This window comes from Cervus canadensis, chromosome 7 (genome assembly GCF_019320065.1).
Source record: "Cervus canadensis isolate Bull #8, Minnesota chromosome 7, ASM1932006v1, whole genome shotgun sequence".
In the NCBI taxonomy this organism is placed as follows: Eukaryota; Metazoa; Chordata; class Mammalia; order Artiodactyla; family Cervidae; genus Cervus; species Cervus canadensis.
This window is the reverse complement of record NC_057392.1, coordinates 37,250,766-37,272,076: the sequence shown is the minus strand read 5'-3', so window position 1 is coordinate 37,272,076 and position 21,311 is coordinate 37,250,766. Positions and strand designations below refer to the sequence as shown.

The 21,311-nt window shown below is 40.5% G+C and overlaps 1 protein-coding gene across 1 annotated transcript in view; it reads right to left on the bottom strand.

Annotated features, from left to right (window-relative positions):
* Nucleotides 1-523: 523 nt before the first annotated feature.
* The window catches only part of GAP43 (growth associated protein 43), a 96,950-nt gene continuing 76,162 nt past the window's right edge, over nucleotides 524-21,311 (bottom strand). The window contains exon 3 of the mRNA XM_043474962.1: nucleotides 524-1,209. Coding sequence (XP_043330897.1) covers nucleotides 1,121-1,209 — 89 coding nt within the window. The 3' untranslated portion in view covers nucleotides 524-1,120. The remainder of the gene's footprint in view (nucleotides 1,210-21,311) is intronic.

The following is a 21,311-nucleotide window of genomic DNA, read 5'->3' as shown; positions in this document are numbered from 1 at the left end:
AGGTCAATACTTGGGTTAAAAATAAATTATCTAAACAAAAGCCTGGGGGTTTCTAAGAGTTATTCAGGAAGGAGGCCGTCATTTATAAAATGAGGAGATATAAAATTATCTAAACCAAAGCCTGGGGGTTTCTAAGAATTTTGCAGGAAGGAGGCCGTCATTTATAAAATGGGACAGATTCTTCCCTCACAGCCCTGAGAAGGACTCAACCTTGCCAACAACACCTTGATTTTGGACTTCAAGCCTCCAGAACTGTTAGAAAATAAATGTCGGTCCTTGTTTAAGCCACTCAGTCTGTGGTACTTTGTTACAGCAGTCCTACAAAAATAACATGGTGCCCAACAGGCTCATTAAGGACCTACGCCATTTGTTTTGACTGAAGTCTTATGGCTTCATCCATCTTTTCTTTGTCAGGGTTGTTGGTATCAGACTGGGAGGCCAGAAAAAAAAGATAAAATGTAAGAACCTCAGTGTGTCAACCCAACTCATAAGAAGGTGGTAGAGAAACACAGAGCCATTGGAGTTTGATTACTCTCATGGTTTATTAATATTCAGATTGAAAAAGGAGCCGTAGAGCCGCAAGTTACGCTAATTGGCACATTTGCTTTATTTATTTATTTTCAAAACAAACTGGGTTTTTTGAATTTTTTTTCCTTTTTGTTCATTCCATCACATTGAAAAGGAGGAAAAGAAAAATGGTTTTGAATTCACTTGATATTTTGGACTCCTCAGATGAATGGAACATTGCACACACACTTGGAACAGAGAGAAATAGAGAGGAAAGTGGACTCCCACAGGGCCACACGCACCAGATCAAAAAACTTGGATACAGTGCAAGAATTTCCCAAATGATTGGATCATCATTACCAAAAACTCGCCATAACAACACCAAGAAACAAAAATGTTTAAGCCACACTGTTTGACTTGGGATCGTTCCTGCTTTTTTTTTTTTTAATGTTTGCCACACAGAGAGAAAGAGGGCTAGTGGGTGGGAGAGGACAGACTCACAGATGTGAGCAGGACAGGAAGGGAAACTTCAGAGTGGAGTTAAGAAGAGGGCGGGGAGAGACAGGGTTCAGGAGAGGGGAGAGTGGGGACGTGGAAAGCCATTTCTTAAAGTTCAGGCATGTTCTTGGTCCGCCTCATGTTCTTCTCCTTTACCCTCATCCTGCCGGGCACTTTCCTTAGGTTTGGTTTCATCTACAGCTTCTGAGGAAGAAAACAGAGAGGTGGAGGGTGAGAGAAGGAGAGTTAGTATTTTGTCTCATATGCTCAGATGACAGTGCGATGGATTTCTTCTTTTCGTACTGTTTCATAAAAGATTTCAGATATAAAGAGACCATTGCTATCTCAGTAATGTAATTTCCAGGTTCAGAAGAGGTTACCCCCAAGAAGTTGCTCAGTGATGCATAGGAAAGAGCTGAGGAATCAAACCATGATATTGTGGGCAAGGAGTCCACTAAACAGAAATTACCATGGTCTGTAATCTCTCAGCCATACAGTCAATGTGTCCACACATAGAGGGTCCACAACGACCTTGTATTTCTTTTCCTTTTTGCTGCATGGCTTGTAGGATCTTAGTTCCCCAGTCAGGGATCGAACCTGTGCTCCCTGCATTGAAAGCATGGAGTCTCAACCACTGGACTATCAGAGAAGTCCTTGACCTTGTATTTCTTTTGTATCAACGTCAGACTTATCAGATACTATTTGGATCATTCAACATGCATTTCAAACCTCTCACTCCTTATTTCTAAAATTATAAAGGTTGGAAAGTACAATACTCGTCTTTGTACATTCCCCTTGGAGGTAGGGATGTTCATGTCTCACAGTGATGGTCACTTAGAGACAGGGTTCCCTCGGAGGACTCTAGAAGAGGTGTTTGCCCTTTGTTTTCTCCTATTCCTGATGACTGTGACATCAAACAATCCTGGTAGTATAGCAGCCAGCCTGAGACCATGAAGACAAAAACTATACACTAAGGACATGTGTGCTGAGTCGTGTCCGACTCTTTGTGACCCCGTGGACTCTAGCCTGCCAGACTCCTCTGCCCATGGGGTTTTCTAGGCAGGAACACTGGAGTGGGTTGCCATTTCCTTCTCCTGGGGATCTTCCTGATGCAGGGATCGAGCCCACGTAACCTGAATCAGCAGCGATTCTGTACCACTGCACCACCTGGGAAACACCACACACACAAGTATGATGAAGCAGAAAAGCAGAAAAAAACCTGCTTGTGATCGACCATAGTACTTCTGGGACACTTTTCCTTAGACTTGTTCTTATTCATGTGAGACAAGTAACTAACCTCTTTAAGCCACTGTAGTAGTTTTTAGTTTTTTGCAGTCAAAAACATTCCAGATGACTATACTTATCCATAAAGCAAGAGTGTTTTGCTAAATAAGAAATACTTTGTGCCTTTATAAGGGATCATTTTTTCCTTAGGGAAGAGTTGATTTTCTAATAACTTGTCTGCGTGGTTTTCTGACAGAACTCACAGATTTCATATTATAGACAGCTTACTAATATGCCACCTAATGGAAAGAGAATCCATTCACCCTGACGTCATATCTGCTATTAAATTAAACTCCATGTGTTGGGATCCCCAAGACTCCCCTCAGGTTCAGAGATTTGCTAAAGGACTCACAAGATTCAGCATATAGTCTTACTCATGGCTGCTGCTGCTGCTGCTGCTGCTGCTAAGTCGCTTCAGTCGTGTCCGACTCTGTGTGACCCCATAGACGGCAGCCCACCAGGTTCCCCCGTCCCTGGGATTCTCCAGGCAAGAACACTGGAGTGGGTTGCCATTTCCTTCTCCAATGCATGGAAGTGAAAAGTGAAAGTGAAGTCGCTCAGTCGTGTCCGACTCTTCTCGACCCTATGGACTGCAGCCTACCAGGCTCCTCCCTCCATGGGATTTTCCAGGCAAGAGTACTGGAGTGGGTTGCCTTACTCCTTACTCATGGCTACTGTTTACTAAATGAAAGGATATGAAGAGGAAAAAAGGCAGCACATGTACCCCAATATTCATTGCAGCACTATTTACAATAGCCATACAATAGTCATGGAAGGAACTTAAATATCCTCTGGCAAATGAATAGATAAAGATGTGGTACATATAAACAATGGAATATTACTCAGCCATAAAGAGGAACAAAATTGGGCCATTTGTAGAGATGCAGATAGACCTAGAGTCTGTCATACAGTAAGTCAGAAAGAGAAAAACAAATATTAATGCATAAATCTGGAGCCCAGGAAAATGGTACAGATGAGCCTATTTGCAGGGCAAGAATAGATACTCAGACATAGACAATGGACATGTGGACATGGCAAGGCAGGTTAGGGGGATGGGATGAATTGGGAGATTGGATTGACATATATACATTACCATGAGTAAAATAAATAGCTAGGGGGAACCTGTTGTATACCACAGAGAGCTCAGCTCGTTGTTCTGTGGTGACCTAGAAGGGTGGATGGTAGGGGGAGATTCAAGAGAGAGGGAATATATGTATACATATAGCTGATTCACTTTGTTATGAAGCAGAAACTAAACATTGTAAAGCAACTATATCCTAATAAATTTTTTCAAAAAAACAAAGGGAAAAGTTGTATGGGGCGAAGTTTGGAGGAACCCAGGCACAAGCTTCCATGAGCCCTCTCCCCATGGAGTCATACAATATGTGCTTAATTCCTCATCAGCAGTGAATTATGACACGTGTGAAATGTCATAGCCTAGGGAAACTCTCTTGAGCTTACAAGTCCATGGTTTTTATTGAGGGCTAGTCACATAGGCACCCTCTACCTAGCATACACCAAATCCAGACTCCTAGAGGAAAACAGATGTCCAGCATAAACCATATTGTTGGCACAAAGAGTTTAGGCATGGTGAACACTCTTAGTTAGGAAGTGGTGAGAACCCTCTCAAAATTCAACTTTCCAGATACCAGCCAAGGAGTCAATTTTTCAAACAAATATTTCTTAGAATTGAGAGATGCTGAGACTAGAGAAATGGGAAACTTTTAGGAGACTATTAGAAGAGCTCATAAAATGTTTCTTTGAAGTCAGTCAGCTACGTATTTATATTCTGATAAAGCTGAACATTTATATCCAAACAAGACCATTGCTGCTAAATATAGGTTTTGGAATTTCTTCTTTAGAACACCTATCTAATAAATTCTTTTAAATCTCTTCAGTAGGAGAAAATGCTTATCTTTTTGAAAATAAATGTGTGTGTGTGTGTGTGTTTATCTGTGTGTGTGTTTTACGAATAAATAAATTCCAGGTCTGGTAAACAGCAACTATGATAGGTCATTTTATCTTATGATTTGTTTTTGATCAAAGTTTTAAAGTCTGATCTATTTTGTGGGGTTTGCAACTGACTGTGAGTTAAAATGTAGTTATGCTAGTAAGACTATCTGCAAATACTCATAAAGATTTTTTAAGGCTATATCCCTCGAAGGTGACCATTATCAACTCTTGAAGAACCAGCATACTGATTACATTTTCCAATCAAAAGTTTTGGGTGAAAACTAACTCAGTTCTGACCTTCATAATACTCTATGTACCAGCAGTGTGCCTAATGGATCACAGAACTTCAATGCTCTAATGGATCACTTAATTTTCTACCAGAAGAAAGCTTTCAGATTCATTTGTTAGATCTTTTTATAGCAATTTGCAGTTCTTTCAGATAATTTATTTAGTTCCCTGCTGCTGCTGCTGCTGCTAAGTCACTTCAGTTGTGTCTGACTCTGTGCGACCCCATAGATGGCAGCCCACCAGGCTCCTCTTTCCCTGGGATTCTCCAGGCAAGAATACTGGAGTAGGTTGCCATTTCCTTCTCCAAAAGTCACTTCAGTCAAGTCCGATTCTGTGCGACCCTATGGACAGCAGCCTATCAGGCTCCTCTGTCCACAGGATTCTCTAGGCAAGAATACTGGAGTGGGATTTAGTTCCCTAGCCCTGCCCAAACCTATGGAGACTATAGGTATGCCCACAGTGCTTTACCGTTCTTACCAGTTCCAAGAAACAACATATTTAATGCCTTCTCCAAACTGCAAAGAAAGAGGATATTGATTTGAACTGTCTAGAAGAACATAAAAGATTGACTGCAGGAGCAAGAGAAGACTTCAAACCTCTCTTACTCAAAAACTTGGGAGCTTTTATATATGATTTGAAGGAGGTTAAGGAACTCAAAAGACAAGAAAGTAAGCAGGATAGGTGAGAACAGAGGTATATTTGTGGAATAAGAGAACACAATTCAAAAGGGAAATCAAAGGAACAAATATCCAGATAATTCTGAGAAGCAGCCAAACTTTTGATCCACTTTTGGAGGTAGAATCAGGTTAAATCTTTCCAAATTCCCTCACTTCTCTTGTTATCCTTTGCCTGGGTCCAGGAGAAAAGGTTAAGCTGGACATGCATCTGTTTATTGTGACAGGAAGTCACTGCTGTCTGTTCTCTATTAAAAGAGCCTCAATATCTACATATCATTTCTCTTACATGCTTCAAAGTATTTGAAATATAATTATTCATTTGGTTGTCCAATAAACTGGTTTTGAACACTGCAATGTGCCAGACATTCTTCCAACTATTAAGAAGAAAAGTGAGAAAACCAGAAAATATCCTGTTCTTGTTTAAGACTTTAGTATTAATACCATTAATAGGCAATGAAATTCATAATCATAGGATGTTGGCAGTGAGAGGGACCTTTAAGATCTTCAAGGGTAATGACAGTATCTACTGGTCAACTTTGAATGTTCATGTCCAGCACTGAACCTCTCAGAAATCACCATGTTCACTAGCAGCCTCATGAATTTTATCATTTCTGTGTTACCTTAAAAAGAGAAATTTAACATTATAGACAGTAAAGCCATGTATTCTTCATGTTCTAGAGTTGAAAGGTGCTTCAAAAGGGAAGAAAGAAATGTGTTCATGCATTCATTTATTTATTCAATAAAATGTCCTGGGCCTTTATTACACACCACACACTGTGCCATGCATTTCAAATGCAATGCATTGCAATGGTGATACGGCAACTAAAATACCAAGCAAAAATCTGCCTTCTTGGAATTCATATGCTAGTAATTATTTTCATGTGCTTTGTTTGTGGGAGAAGGGCTGGTAAAGGGAAAAGTAAAATCTAGACAAGACAAGAGCAGCCTAAAAAGACATATTTTCTCTTAGGCCACTTCTCCTGAACTTGCAAAGTTGATATCTCTAAACAATATCATAAATTTTGAAATATGTTAAACTCTGACAGTTTTCATATTCTTGACCCACAACTACCAGTCCTAAGAAAGATCAAGACCTCATTAAGACAGCAATAAAAATCAAAGTCATTTCTACATCCATCTGGAACTAGGTGGTGGTTGCCTTAAACGAGTAAGGAGACCCACGTGGATGTTTTCACAGTGGTCCTTGAAATAGGTATGTCTAACTGGCTCTCTGATTCCTGCTGAAAATAGTTTCCGGAAGCAGCTCTTGCCTTTGTGCATTCCATTCATTTCCTGGAAAGGGTGAGAATAGCACGTCTGCAAGTTCTGTTGGTGAGCAAATACCGGGAGCATATGCAGCAGCGGCTGCTTGTGTGCTCAGCCAGGCACCGGCTGCAGGGCTAAGGAGGGATGGCGGCGTCCCAGCTGCCAGTGCCTACACTGCACTCTAATGGCCCTGTTTACTGGCACTGGTCCAGGCCCCTCCACAGCCCTACATTACTGAAATTAGGTTGAGTGGATTTCCCAGTAAAACATTATCTCTTGGGACCTGCCCAGCTCTCTGCAGCCTTGTCAACATTTATTAAATAGAAGCTGCTATCATCCTGGGGCTATGCCCACAATTACTCTACCAATCACCACTGGGCTGGGGCGTGTGCTTCCTTTCCTTCTGATTTTCACTTTTCTTGAATATTAAATATCATCTCCTCAAAGGCCCAAAGGAAAGTAATAAGAAATTTCAGTAGCAAACTCACATGTGTCCTTTTGTTACTTACATGGTCTTCCTCTTGAGCTGGGTACCAGATGTCAGCCTGGAGCCTGGGGATCATGACTTTGGGTGGTCATATTTTGCTCTTTTTTTGCTTTTTATTTCTACTATATTTACATTTTAAGTTCCTTTAAAATTTCATCTCTGACACTTACCATGAGTTGGAGTAATTTACTCAACTTCTATTGTCTCACTCTCCTTATCTATAGCTGGTGTTAATATTGGTACCCACTTCATGTGGTTATTAAAACACTCAAAAGTGTTAATTATTTGAAGTACTTAATAACAAATGGCATGTTTTAGTAAACTGCTCAGTAAATGTTATTATTAAGTAATTGGAAGGGAACTAACACTGGGTTAATGTTTACTATGTGCCAAGCCAGGTGCTCAGTGCTTTCACATATTGGTATTCAATATATTGATATATTTCCCTTGCTTTGCTATTCTTTTGTCAGTAAAGTAGGGAGATTCTTTACCAGCTGACCCACAAGGGAAGCCCTCATAGCTCAGTTGGTAAAGAATCTGCCTGCAATGAAGGAGACCTGGGTTCAATTCCTGGGTCAGGAAGATCCCCTGGTGAAGGGAAAGGCTACCCACTCCAGTATTTTTGGGCTCTCCTTGTGGCTCAGCTGGTGAAGAATCCACCTGTAATGCGGGGGACCCAGGGTCCCTGGGTTGGGAAGATCCTCTGGAGAAGGGAAAGGCTACCCACTCCAGTATTCTGGCCTGGAGAATTCCACGGACTGTATAGTCCGTGGGGTCACAAAGAGCTGGACATGACTGACAGAGTTTCACTTCCACTTTCATCTACTCTTAGCCCACAGCCAAAGATAAACTTTCTTAAAGTATCCCAAGAAAGGGAGAGAGAAGTCTGTGCCTTATAAAGCTTTTGCTTGTAGAGTAAAAATAATAATAATTATTTGAAAAAACAGCTTTGAAGTCAAGGTCTAAAGTCCAAAATTAATCACCGGGGTAAAGCTGACTGTTGGCCAAACTTGAGAGGCGTGATTCTCTGATGCAAGAACCAAGATGCTAAATAGTAATGTCCCAAAAGGCAGGAACTTCTCTGCAACTGCTTTTACTTAAGAAGACAATCTTCTCTATTTCATACCTACATGGCAGTCTGTAGGTAACCACCTTATCCCTGGCCTTAGCTCCATTTGATTCCCTCCAGGTTGTAGCAAAAATACATTTACTATATTGGATGAGCAAGAACCAAGGAACCTCCTGCCCTCAGATATACAGTAAACCTTGTGTCCAGTAGGCAAGTTACAGTGGTGATGGCAATTCTCCAGGCTTAAGATAGTACATCCAATTTTAAGAAAAATTCTCTGATTCAATAATAATTATTGAATCCAAGACTTGAAAAATAAACCCCAGGACATCTTGTCCCTTAGTCTCAAGGAAAATGATCAAACTGAGATTTTCCAGCTTTATTATAAGAATGAACTTTTCATTTCCTGGAAGGCTTTCAGTCATCTGTGGACAAGGCACATTTGTGGGGAGAAATCCCTGAGGCCTCGTGGAAGACTGCTCTGATAGGGTTATTCCTTCTGCCTATGCACATGCTCTCTCAGTTCTTGGATTTCTCAAGCAGGGAATCCCAGCATATCGTGAAGAATAAAGAGATCAAAGATGGAGGAGAAGTGGCCACTTTCTTCAAAGAATTCCAGGCAAAGAAATGCCATACTTCTTTTGGACTCTTGATCAAACATGATTGAAGTTAGCATTCCCCCTCCTCACCAAAAGATTATCTATACTTCCTCTTCCTGCATTTCATAGAAAGTTAATAACTTTCTATAAAATCAAACCTCATGTAGTTGATGTTAATTATTTAGGTCCATACTTAGAGATAAGGAAATGTCAAACAGGTTAATTGTGTCTGTTGCTCATTTTTCATTGAATTTACTCTTAGCTATTCTTTCTTGAAGTTTTTTACATTGATTGAATCAGGCTGCTTAGGTATTGTACCAACTATTTCAAATTACTGTATTTCCTAAGGTATTTCCATTATATTCATTGCTTTCAACAGTGAGTTATCCTAAGTCTTATCTTGTGATCAAAAGTGTGGTAATTTGTGTCTGTCAGACCTAGAGAAAGTTAGTGAACTATTTTCTAGATTATACTGGTTTCAATTTAAAAATTCAACCAATGATTTGTAATGTTTTAACATATTTGAGTTAATATGCTTTATTATAAAAATTACAAATATTTTCAACATTTGTCTTTAAAAGCAAAAGCAGATCTAGATATGCCAGATCTCAAGATCTGATATTTGATTACATGATTTGATTATCTGACTCCACAGCTAAAATGCATAAGCCCAAACTAGAAATAATTCTTACTCTACAAGGGTCACTCCAATAGTGACTACAGCTGTCTAAATTTTTTTCCTACATATAAATATCTATTGCTTGGATAACATTTAAATTTTATAATAGAAGCACTATATTTATGAGTCATATTCAGCTCATGCTTTGCCATGTCTCACCATGATGTGTTTGGGTAGTGATTGAGAGTAGCTAGACAATTATTTATCTGTGTTGTTTAATTTTCCCTTATGGCTGTATCTACACAGCACAAAGAAAACTAAAGACTTGGCAGTTGTCTTGCTAATTTTATCACTGCAAGTGGATAAACCACATAACTCAGGACAAAAATACAAAATCTGTATGTGTTATCATGAAGTGAGCTCATAATTGTGAAATTGTAAAATTACAGAATAATGAAAGCTGAAGATGTTAGAGATTATCTGATCTCAGCCCCTCACTCCGAGAAAAACTGAAGGTAGAGAGTTTCTGTGACTTGCCCAGTCTCACAGCTAATTAAAATTCAGCAGTCCTCCTGTAATACCATAATGTCTCTTTGGGGATGATGAATTCCACTGTTTGATTTTAACTTGAATCTCTCCTTATTAGTCCTAAATGCACTGTGTAAGTCTGTTCCTCCCCACTCTTTCCCTCTCCACCCTCCCTTTCCCTTTCCTCATCACTCTTCCTCCCTCCCTCCATTTCTTTTCTCCTTTATGAAATAAAAGATAAACTCAATAGAATTTTACCTTAAGAGCTATCAGAAGTAATATTAGATACACTGGAGGCTTGCCCAACCAGGGCTGAGGACTACTGTTTTATCAAACTTCAAAACATTATGCACAGAGGGTGAGAGGTGATGTGAATATTCTAAATAGAGAGGGGACAAAAAATGGGGACCTCTGCAATTAGCGGCTTAGGCTAAATAGTTATCATTGATTATGGTAGGCTTCATAAACACTCAGTGATTGAAGGAAAGAAAGTTTTAGTTGCTCAGTTGTGTCCGACTCTTTATGACCCCATGGACTATAGCCCACTAGGCTCCTCTGGCAATGGGATTCTCCAGGCAAGAATACTGGAATAAGCTGCCATTCCCTTCTCCAGGGGATCTTCCTGACCCAGGGATTGAACCCCGGGCTTCCGAACTGCGGGCAGATTCTTTACCATCTGAGCCACCAGGGAAATGATTGAAGAATTACTGGATAGTGAAAGCAATTGAAGAGTCACTGGATAATGAAAGTCCAGAAGTAGCTGAAATAACTACAGATATCGGAATCTGTAAGAGATCAGTACTAGATCCAGAGAAGAAGACATAAAAGTGTATATCATTCCCCATCTGTCACTCCCTCTGCTTCCCAGTGAAAGCAGATTGTTCAAAAGCTGACTGAGAAGGTTAACTCAATTTTGAAATTAGTTTTTAAAAGGATTATTGTAACAAGGAAGCCCTATAAAAGGTGTTTGTGTTATATGCTTGTGTGTGGGTAAATAGATGCAATCCCCACCTCTCACTAGGACAATTCTTTCAGCATTGTGTGTGTTGGTTTCCTGGGGCCTGTCAAATTACAGCATTGCCTTTGAATGAAAAATTGCTTTAAGAATCAATAGCACTCACTGGAACATAACCAGAACTGTATCAAAAAAGTGATATTCATATTTGTGCTGGTTTCTCTCTTTTCAGTAAAGATCTCAAAGCTCTTCTATTTAGAGACGCCTGGCTATTTGGAGACATTGGGACAATAATCAGTTAAAGAATGAGATTCATGGTCAGTCTGTAGCTTGTGTGAGATAGAACCATGGACTCATACACGTCCTGCTCATCACACAGCACTGCCCTGGGGAAGGTCATTCTAGGAAGGCTTTCTCTCTTTTCTCCACCCCGAGTTTTTTCTCTAATAAAACTATTTTCTAAGACACATCTTATATCCAGAATCTACCTCCTACTCCCTTTCCTTATTCAAAATCCTGTTTATTTGAAAGCAACACACAGATACCTTAGAATAGAAAGGCTTGCTGGAGACCTGCCGCCAACTCACCTAATAGAAGAATCCTCCCAGCAAATGGATAGCCTCCTCTTCAACAGACCACTCCAGCTCTAACTGTACATTATTCCTGAGAGTCAGCTAACATCTACCCCCTCTAAGTTTTCATGCAGTTCTTTCCTCTAGAATAACACCAAAACAAAACATATCCTCAATATGCTTTCTTTTGTAGAAGATGGTCCAAAAATGCAAAGATAACAGCCTCTGTCTTCAAAAATTTTACCTACCTGTTTTTTTCCCCCTCTTCAATCAACAAAGTTAGTGAAAAAAAAATATTTTAATTATGCCACCTTTTCTTTGTCTCACCTCTTAGTTCTTTTGGAGCTGACTTTATCATTTTTCTAACAGTGCTCTCCTCAAATTCACCCTCTCCAATTTTACCCAAATCAGATGGACTTTTCTCATTTACTACTACTCTTGATCTTCTTCTGACAACTCCTTTTGAAAGTGTTGACCTTTACTTGAGATCTATGTTCCAGAAAATAGCAGAAGTTAAGAAACTCTCATAATTTTTTTTTTTCCTGAAGTCTCCTGACTGTTTTTATACTCTAGGAAAGGGCTTCTTCCCCAAGTGATCTGCTGTCTACTCTCTCTCTCATGACTCCAGAAGACTCATGGGTGATTCCCTTGTTTACCCATAACAAAACCAAAGACAGGTCATTCCTCCTTTGCCTGAACCTACTGACAAAGCCAGACCCCTGAACTTTCTATTCTTTGTTTCATGAATGACTAGCTTAGATCAGAATTGTTTGTCCCCCTGACACAAGGTAGACATAGAAATAAATAAATCTGTTTCCGCTAACTGACTAGACTTTCCCTGATTGCAAAATAAATTCAGTTGTAAGCTGCCCACCTAGAACTTACCTACTCCTCCTACAAAAGCTAAGGGAAAGCCATCCTACCAAGACACTATGTTGGGAGTTGAGGGTCCCTATTGTAACAGACCGAACAAAACTAGCTCCTTCATTGTTGGTGTATTTTTGTTTTGGGCATCTTCTTAAATATCCCCTTTTTCTTAACTTCAGTGAAGACAAAGTTCTCGATTTATGTTTGCTATTTCCTAGCTTTTCTTTCCACTCTGGGTCTAGTGTTTACTTCCTATCCCCTAATAAGACACAATCCAAAATTCAATTCTACCTTCTCTTCACCAGCTCTGCATCAAACAACTCATTCTAACAACTTCAATCCTGACCCCATATTCAGGTAACCACCACATTTATGCAGAAAGAAATTTTATGTGGTAAAGTCTACCAAAAGATTACCAGGAACACACCCACAGTTGAACAAAACTTGGTCTATTGACAGAGCACAGCTAGGGATAGCATATACCAGGGGAATCAGGAAGCAAGGCAGTAAGAAGGGGTTAGGAAGGACTGATCTGAGCTTGTGGGAAGAGATTTGGAGATGGATTCAAGGAAGCAGAGCTTTGCTCTTTATTGGATGCTATCACAAGTGTCATTTGATGGTTGGCCTCCCCATAAATATCTAGAAGGAAGAGTGAGGTAAGTATCATCATCCATACAACCAGGCTAGGGAAAGATTTGGCCATTGTATGCTTTAGACACCGTCCATACTTAGTCTGTGTGCAGACATGATTACAGGGTCTTACTTTGTCTGGGACCATCACACAAGTCCTCCGACATTGTGTTCTATGAAACTGTGTATGTTAATAGGAGAAGACTAGGGCTCTCTTGTGGTGACCAGGCCAGCTCCTGCTGTCAGGTGCTGCTTTTCTCTTTCTTGGAAGAAACACGCGAGAGGCTAAACTTGACTTTTCTAGATCTGAGGTGTCTCTGTTAAGGTCCTCCCTTGTAACTGCCTGTGTCTCCCTCCAGAGTTCTCCCTCTCGGAATCCTTATGGATGTGTGAGTTCCCTGAGCACAGAAAGAAATTAAATTGATTGTTAAGAAATAGTGAAAATGTTCTACCTCAGCGCTGTGTCATCAGCTGAAACCGTATCCTGAAAGGCTTTTACTGGCTTTTAAAGATGCTGATGGCTCCCAATGGACTAGTGGCACTTCTTCCTAATTTAACATATTTTAATTAAATAAAATCCTTCCTGAGGAAGAAAGAGAGAACCACATTGGGTCTGTCACTTCGGTTGTTTTCTCACTTCACTGATATGATGAACAAGTTTGGGTTTTTCATCTCTCTCTCTTCCCCTCCTTCCTTTAATGGCCTGTCAAAAGGAAATTCCATCCTGTGTTGGCATTAGTGCCTGCTGTAAATAAGAGGAAATGGGAGGAAAGAGGAGGTGGGAGGGGAGGGGGTTGTGGGATAGAAGCTGGATCCACAGCTCAATTGCAAGGCATCTCTCAGAGTGTCTAGACACCAGCTGCCTGGTTACCATGGAAACCCACAACTTTGGCTGATGGGCTGAGGAGTAACGACTCTCAGGAGATTCTGTTGGGAGCTTGGTGGTGGGGAGAGAGGAAGGTTTGGAGTAATGGCACAGAGAGTGTTAAGAGTAATGGGGGGAGAACAAGTTGAAACAGCTCTCTGTGAAACAGGCGCATTGACCTTGTTCCCATTTTTCTCAGGCACACTCTACATGCAGTGACAAGGTACAAATCTGCAATACCGGCAGGTGTCAGGACACAGGTTGCTAAAGATGAATAGCTGAGCTGGAATGATTATATTCCCATCAACCTCCTGCCAGTGCCAAAGTAGTGCCTCAGTAAACCAAGACTTTCCACAGTAAACAGATGTGATCAACAATTCCCTGAGGAAGCCTCAGGTGTGAGAAGTTCTGGTCCTCAAGAATGGCTGCCTCTTTCACAAGTTCTCAGAGATGAAGTTTACTCACTGCTTCTACCTGAAGTGTCCACCCTTACTGCTGCACTCATTATCCTTTGTCCTAGGAAAGGTCTGGGCTACTGTTAAATAAACGAGGTTGGTGGTGGGATTGTTGAGGGAATGAGTAAGAAATGAAGAGATACCAGTTTAGGGTCATATAAACATATTTTGCTCTCTTCTTCATAGAGAGATGCCTATCATCAGAGGTTTCCAATCCACAGATTTTCAAGCTTTTCAGTTGCTTTCTGTAACCCTGGTCCCTTTATACCACGCATTCCTGTTGGATGGGAATTTTTAGGTAGCACTGGCCCTCCCCCCAACTCCCACCCTTCTCATCACCTAATTTTGTGCCCATTCCCACTTCCTACCCCCATTTCTCCACTCCACTTCCTTGACCAAGTACCACCACATACAAACATGCCCCCATCCCCACTCTCCTTGCTGGGACCTCCAGGCCCTTTGGTGATGGAGAGCAGCCCTTTCTCACTAAAGTTTGTCTACAGCTACACAGACTATGCCAAAGCCTTTCACTGTGTGGATCACAATAAACTGTGGAAAATTCTGAAAGAGATGGGAATACCAGACCACCTGACCTGCCTCTTGAGCAATCTGTATGAAGGTGAGGAAGCAACAGTTAGAACTGGACATGGAACAACAGACTGGTTCCAAATAGGAAAAGGAGTACGTCAAGGCTATATAGTGTCACCCTGTTTATTTAACTTATATGCAGAGTACATCATGAGAAATGCTGGGCTGGATGAAGCACAAGCTGGAATCAAGACTGTCTGGAGAAATATCAATAACCTCAGATATGCAGATGACACCACCCTTATGACAGAAAGTGAAGAAGAACTAGAGTCTCTTGATGAAAGTGAAAGAGGAGAGTGAAAAAGTTGGCTTAACACTCAACATTCAGAAAACTAAGATCATGGCATCTGGTCCCATCACTTCATGGCAAATAGATGTGGAAACAGTGACAGACCTTATTTTTTGGGGCTCCAAAATCACTGCAGATGGTGATTGCAGCCATGAAATTAAAAGAGGCTTACTCCTTTGAAAGAAAGTTATGACCAACCTAGACAGCATATTAAAAAACAGAGACATTACTTTGTCAACAAAGGTCCGTCTAGTCAAGGCTATGGTTTTCCAGTGGTCATGTATGGATGTGAGATTTGGACTATAAAGAAAGCTGAGCACCGAAGAACTGATGCTTTTGAACTGTGGTGTTGGAGAGGACTCTTGAGAGTCCCTTTGACTGCAAAGAGATCCAACCAGTCCATCCTAAAGGAAATCAGTCCTAGATGTTCATTGGAAGGACTGATGTTGAAGCCGAAACTCTAATATTTTGGACACCTGATGCGAAGAGCTGACTCATTTGAAAAGACCCTGATGTTGGGAAAGATTGAAGGCAGGAGGAGAAGGGGACAACAGAGGATGAGATGGTTAGATGGCATCATGGACTCAATGGACATGAGCTTGGGTAAACTCCGGGAGTTGGTGATGGACAGGAAGGCCTGGCATGCTGCGGTTCATGGGGTCACAAAGAGTTGGACACGACTGAGTGACTGAACTGAACTGACACGGACTACCTTTATTGTCTGTCTCACAGTATCTTGCCTTCACTTGGGCAATCTTATCTATCACCTTTGGAGTCTAACAAGACCTCTGATTTTATGGGTGTTTCCTGGTTCATAAAACTGTTTTCTAATTGTGCAGTCTAATAGAAGATATGAGAATTAACATTTGGACTCCAACTGATGAGAGAAAGAGAGAGAATCTGTAAATTTTTATGCAGTGGTTTCTCTGAAGAAATATTCCTGTATGAAAACATGTTCCAGTCATCTTGAGCTATAATCGACATGGAGGCAAATTCAACATACTCAAAAAGGGCTACTAACAGGTAAATACTGAGTTAGCTATAACTATCGTTTGTGTTAAGTAGAACACTTTAATCCACCAGAGACTCTTCATTAGACTTTAAAGCTTCCATGGCTTTGATCTGATGACATAACCTGAGAGAAAGGCAGATCTCCCTAAGCAAAAATGTGTCTGTGTCATCTATTTTTGGTCAGAGCAGAATTCCTAGTGGTTTGGAATTGCTATTAATAAAATGGCTCTCTTTCATAGATGTATCCTTGCATGGGGAGATGAAAGCACTCTCTTTATGATTATATTCCATGTAGGGAGTGACTATAATGCAGTGAGACTAGGACACAGCTCTGGCCTTCCGGTGCCACTGACATCCCAATCAGAGTCACTGCCAACATCTTTCAATCACTAGGAGGGATGTTATTACTTGTAAGAATTAGAGGAGTCTCCAAGGAACTTGCAAGGGCACGAGATGGGGGAATGTCCAGATGGCAGAGGAGAAGTTCCTTCAGTGGTGATAAGGAGTAAACCAACTGAATGTGACAGTGACCTTGGATCAGTTTTGCCACCTATGCATTGATCATCAGGACTGATTCAACTGCTCTGTTTGACTAAGTAGGTATCTACCTTCTCACACATCTATTGAACATTCTGTACCTCTTTTAGCTGCTGGGGATACAGCAGTGTGTAACATAATAAAAAAAAAAAAAACAGTTTGTGGAGCTTATATTATTCTATAAATAAGCAGGTAAACTATATAGCATGTCAAGTGGTGGTAAAAGCTATGAAAAACATAATGCTGGGAAGGAGAATAGAGAGTGATGGAATGAAGGTGGCATGACAATATCAGAGAGGAAGTCTCTTTGAGAAGGTGACATGTGGACAGAAGCTGAAGAAGATAGACAGTAACTCAGCGACCATCTAAAGAGGGGCAGTTTTTAGGCAGAGGGATCAGTAGTGCAATGCCCTGGTTGTGAGCACATGTGGTCACTGGGGTTTTAGCACAAATATTAGAGTTGCTAGAAGGGAATAGGAGAGAGAGAACAGAGAAGATGAACTCCAAGTGGTGACCTTTGCAGGATGTTAATCATGCAGGGCATGGAGACCATTTTAAGACCTTGGCTTTTGTTGAAATGAAATGGAAGCAAAAGAAAATAAAATTGTGCTCAGATCCTAGATATATTTTGAAAGTGGAGCCAACAAGATTTGCTGACAGATTTAATACAAGAAAAGACAAAAGAGTCAGGGATAATTCCAAGATATGTGGCCTGAGTCTCAGGAAAAGACGGGCTTCCTATTTCTGGAGTTGGGGAAACTTGAGAAGGAGCAGGTTCAGGGAGAAAAGACAGGAGTATTGTTTTTCAAAATGTTTGGTTTAAGGTATCTATTATATACACAAGTTGAGTGACTGGTTGTCTGGAGTGGGGAGAAAGGTTTGGGCTACAGATGGACAATTGGGATTTGTCAGGTAGTATCTGTTTGCGATATTTGAAGCCATGAACTGGGAGAGATCACCAAAGAAGTAAATGTAATGAGAGAAGAGAAGGTTCAAGACTGAGCGGTGAGAGATTCTAATGATTAGAAACAAGGAGATGAGGAAACAAGGACAAAGGGAACTGAAAAGGAATAGCCAATATGTTAGGAGAAAAAAAATCAGGAATAAGTAACGTGTTAGAATATTAAGTATAGTATTTCAAAGAGTAGAAAGTGATCAACTATGAAATCCTATCAGTAAGTCAAAGACTAAGTCATGGAATTGACCACTGGATTTTAGCAATGAGGAAGTCATTTGCGACTTTGGCAAAAGTTGTTTCAGTGAAGGGTGGGAGGTAGGTGTGATTATGAATACAGACTCAGGAGCTAGATGGTCTGAGTTTGAACTGAGAATCCACTACTTCCCAAATGTGATATTTTGAACACATTATATAACCTCTCTGTACCTTGATTTCTTCATCTACAGAATGGGGGGATAGTATCTACCTCACAGGGTTGTTTTAAAGTATGAGACATATGAAATGCTTAGTTGATGTGCTCAGTAAGTTATTAACATGAACAGTTCTTATCATCACTTCTTTTAATCCTTCATAAAACATGGTCCTTGTGAGCAAGTTTTATTACTGGTTCTGGAGACTAAAAGCATAAAAAATTGTTTGAGCAAATATAATGAACTCTGCCAACCTTGATCTATTCTCATGGTGCTCTATGGCAGATTTGGATCGAACCACCTCAATGGAGTGTCATAGTTCATTTTCCACATAGTGTAAGATTATGATTTAATAAAAACAGTCTAGGGATCCAGAGTATTTGATGAGTTTGAGGTTTTCCAAGTGCCAATATTCTTTAATTCTGAAAGACTCCAAAATATTTTTTTCTGATCACATAGAAGTTTAGTAGTAGTTCACATAAAGTATTTTGAAATATATAAAATTCAGTGTTAAGACATTGATATCTCTATGTTACAAAAACAGTTCATCTGGCATGCTGTCAAACAGACATCTTTATCAACTAACGCTTCGGCACTGCAGTAAAAATTGACATTTGTAAGAGTGATCCTGAAGCATTTTATGACCATGATTACTATACTTTTACTGTTGTATATGTTTTATATGTATATGTATATCCCAAACCTTTTCCAATTGAAAATCCAATAATGATATGATGGCAATTATTAATCAAAACATTTGATTAGCCAGAATGTTCCATTCCCCAATCACACTAGGGAACACAGAATTTACTATAAACTGTTCCCTTTTTGTCTTGAGGACACACAAGTTAAATAAAAGGGGAGAATAAAAATAATTATGCGCAACAGAAATGAGACCCTGATGTCTTCACACTCACTAACCACGTGACCTAAGATGTCTTTTAAATTCTCTGACTTCCGTAAAAGGGACAATGATACTGCTCATTGTAGGGTCCTTATGAGGCTTAAACAAGAAACTCCACATAGAGCATTTAGTGGAGAGCCTGAGAAGTAAATGTTATTTATATTGTTATCATCATCAGTATTACTATTGCTATTGCAGTTACTCTATGGTGAGGACTTAATAAGCGAACAGCAGACCAAAGCCTGAATAATTCAAAGCTATCTAATATGCATCAGGTTGGCTTCACATGTTAATTAAGGCTTGAGTTAATATTAGTAATATAGTCACCATTGTCTTTGTGAGGAAGCCTCAATTAATTATAGGAGCTCAATAAACATACAGGGCGTGTGATATATTCATATGGATTTATTCCAGATGGATGGCTTTTTGGGCGGGGCTGGAAAGAACAATCTCCACTTCGATTTCTGCAACAGCAGCCACCAGCACTCAAGGCTTCCAGGGACGCTCACACAGCCCCCTGTACGGCCGCAGCCCCCGAAGTGACAGGGGGACAAATGGCTGCTGTCTCACCATGCATCTCCCTTTCCCATCTCCTCCACCCTCCTGCCAGGCCACCAGGCACGTGCCAGCAATGAGCTGCCTGCCTCACTGGGATCCTCAGCTCCATTAATAAGCCCTGCAAGGCTGATAATTGGGGATTTGTGGAGCCTGCCGTCTTTCAATAAGCCATGTTGTTATGGAAACCACAGGCAGACCTCCATGTCCGTGCTATTGATCCTAAAAAAAATAAAATAAAAGTGGAATGTTGGAAACAATCATTTCAAACCATCCTCTCCTCCCCCACAACCATCATTTTATTTTAGAAGTTCACCTCCAATTTGCACACAGGGGAATTCAAAACTCTTCTCACTTTTGGGTTCCTTCTCAGCACTCCCCTACCCAGTTCCTAATTACAACTGAATGTTTTTTTCACCTCTAGCAAAAAATCAGCTGAGCAGTGTACCAAAGGAACACCAGAGTAGACACTCTAAATCTAATTTAACACCATGGCATTAATTCTGATGAGCTGAGCCAAGAAATCAGCGATGAATATCAATGTGCTTTCCCTGCCTCTAAAAGAAAACAATAATTGAACACGGTTAAAAAATGGCCTTAGAGTCTCTCACTGGCCTCCCAAGAGATAGAGTTGAGTAGCAAGACGGCCACCTCCCACCATAAGTCACGGTACTGTGTTCAGTGAAGGGAGGCTCCAGTTCTCAAATTGTCAGGGTAAAGGGGGACAGTTTCCTTGGACTATTTTTTTTTTAATTAGCTGACAATCTCCTTACAATAAAAATCTAATTAACCCTTGAAAATGAATCTGGGCATGATGTCAGAGCGTACCTGACTGGGAGGCCTGTAAACAGCACTGAATGAATCCAGTCTGCAGGCTGAATCACCCACTCAGGCCCTACTGCACAAAGACCAGGACACCATTGTTTCTTGCTGAACTTCCCATCTCCTCCCAGCAGAGGGCACCAGCGTAATTCCATTCCCAGCCTGGGAGCCTGGGTGGAAATCAAAGACTGAAATCGCTCTCTAGGAAGAAAGGGCTGCAAGCAAGTGATAGAGCGATGCCTCATGGTTGGAACAGCCTATTGTGACTGGGTTCTATTTTTAAGTTGTCCTGAAATTACTTTTTGTTACTCAGTCCTTCTGAAATGATTAAAAGCTCAGTCTCAAGACTGTTCGTTGAAGCCACTTTAACGAATAAGCTAAAATTATTAGTAAGTGTAGACTGTATTTGTGTGTAAACCTTATAGAAGCATTAGAGTCATTCTTGGAGCAAAAATAATATAATAAAGTAAAAACATCAACCACCCTCTACTCACCTTCCATATTATGAGTGAAAGCCTCTAGCGACTTTCAGGCTTCTAATAATAAGCAGGTTCAGCACACCCTACCTTCTGCACACTGACAGGAAGTGTTGGGCCAGCATCTTCACTGGTATGCCATAGTGATGTTTGTTTCTTTCCTTCGGACACTACCCATCATCTCAACCTTGGAATTCCCTTCTTTGAAATTACAGACTGCAGCCCACAAGCTGGCACTTACTTACAGTGTTCTTGACTAGCCCTGAATTTTTACCCTTTTAAGATCAGTTTTCTTTCTCAGCCAGATTATAACTTCCATGATAACAGATATTCACTTTTATGCACCACATAGTGCCTTGTGTGGTGTTGAAATTATGAATATTAATAAATAAATAAAGTCTTTGGGACTTCTGGGTTTATCTCCTCTATTCTAATTTGAACTCAGTGTGAGACCATGGACAGACCATGCAAGCTGGATTCTGGAGCATGTTTCAGTTTTCACTAAAACACACAACAATATAACATCTCCTGGAGGGTGTCTGTGTATGGTGGATCTTAATCTTTTTGTGTCATGGTCCCAGCTGAATATCTGACGAAAGAGGAGGATACCAGAATATCATGCATATTCACATCCAGTATAAT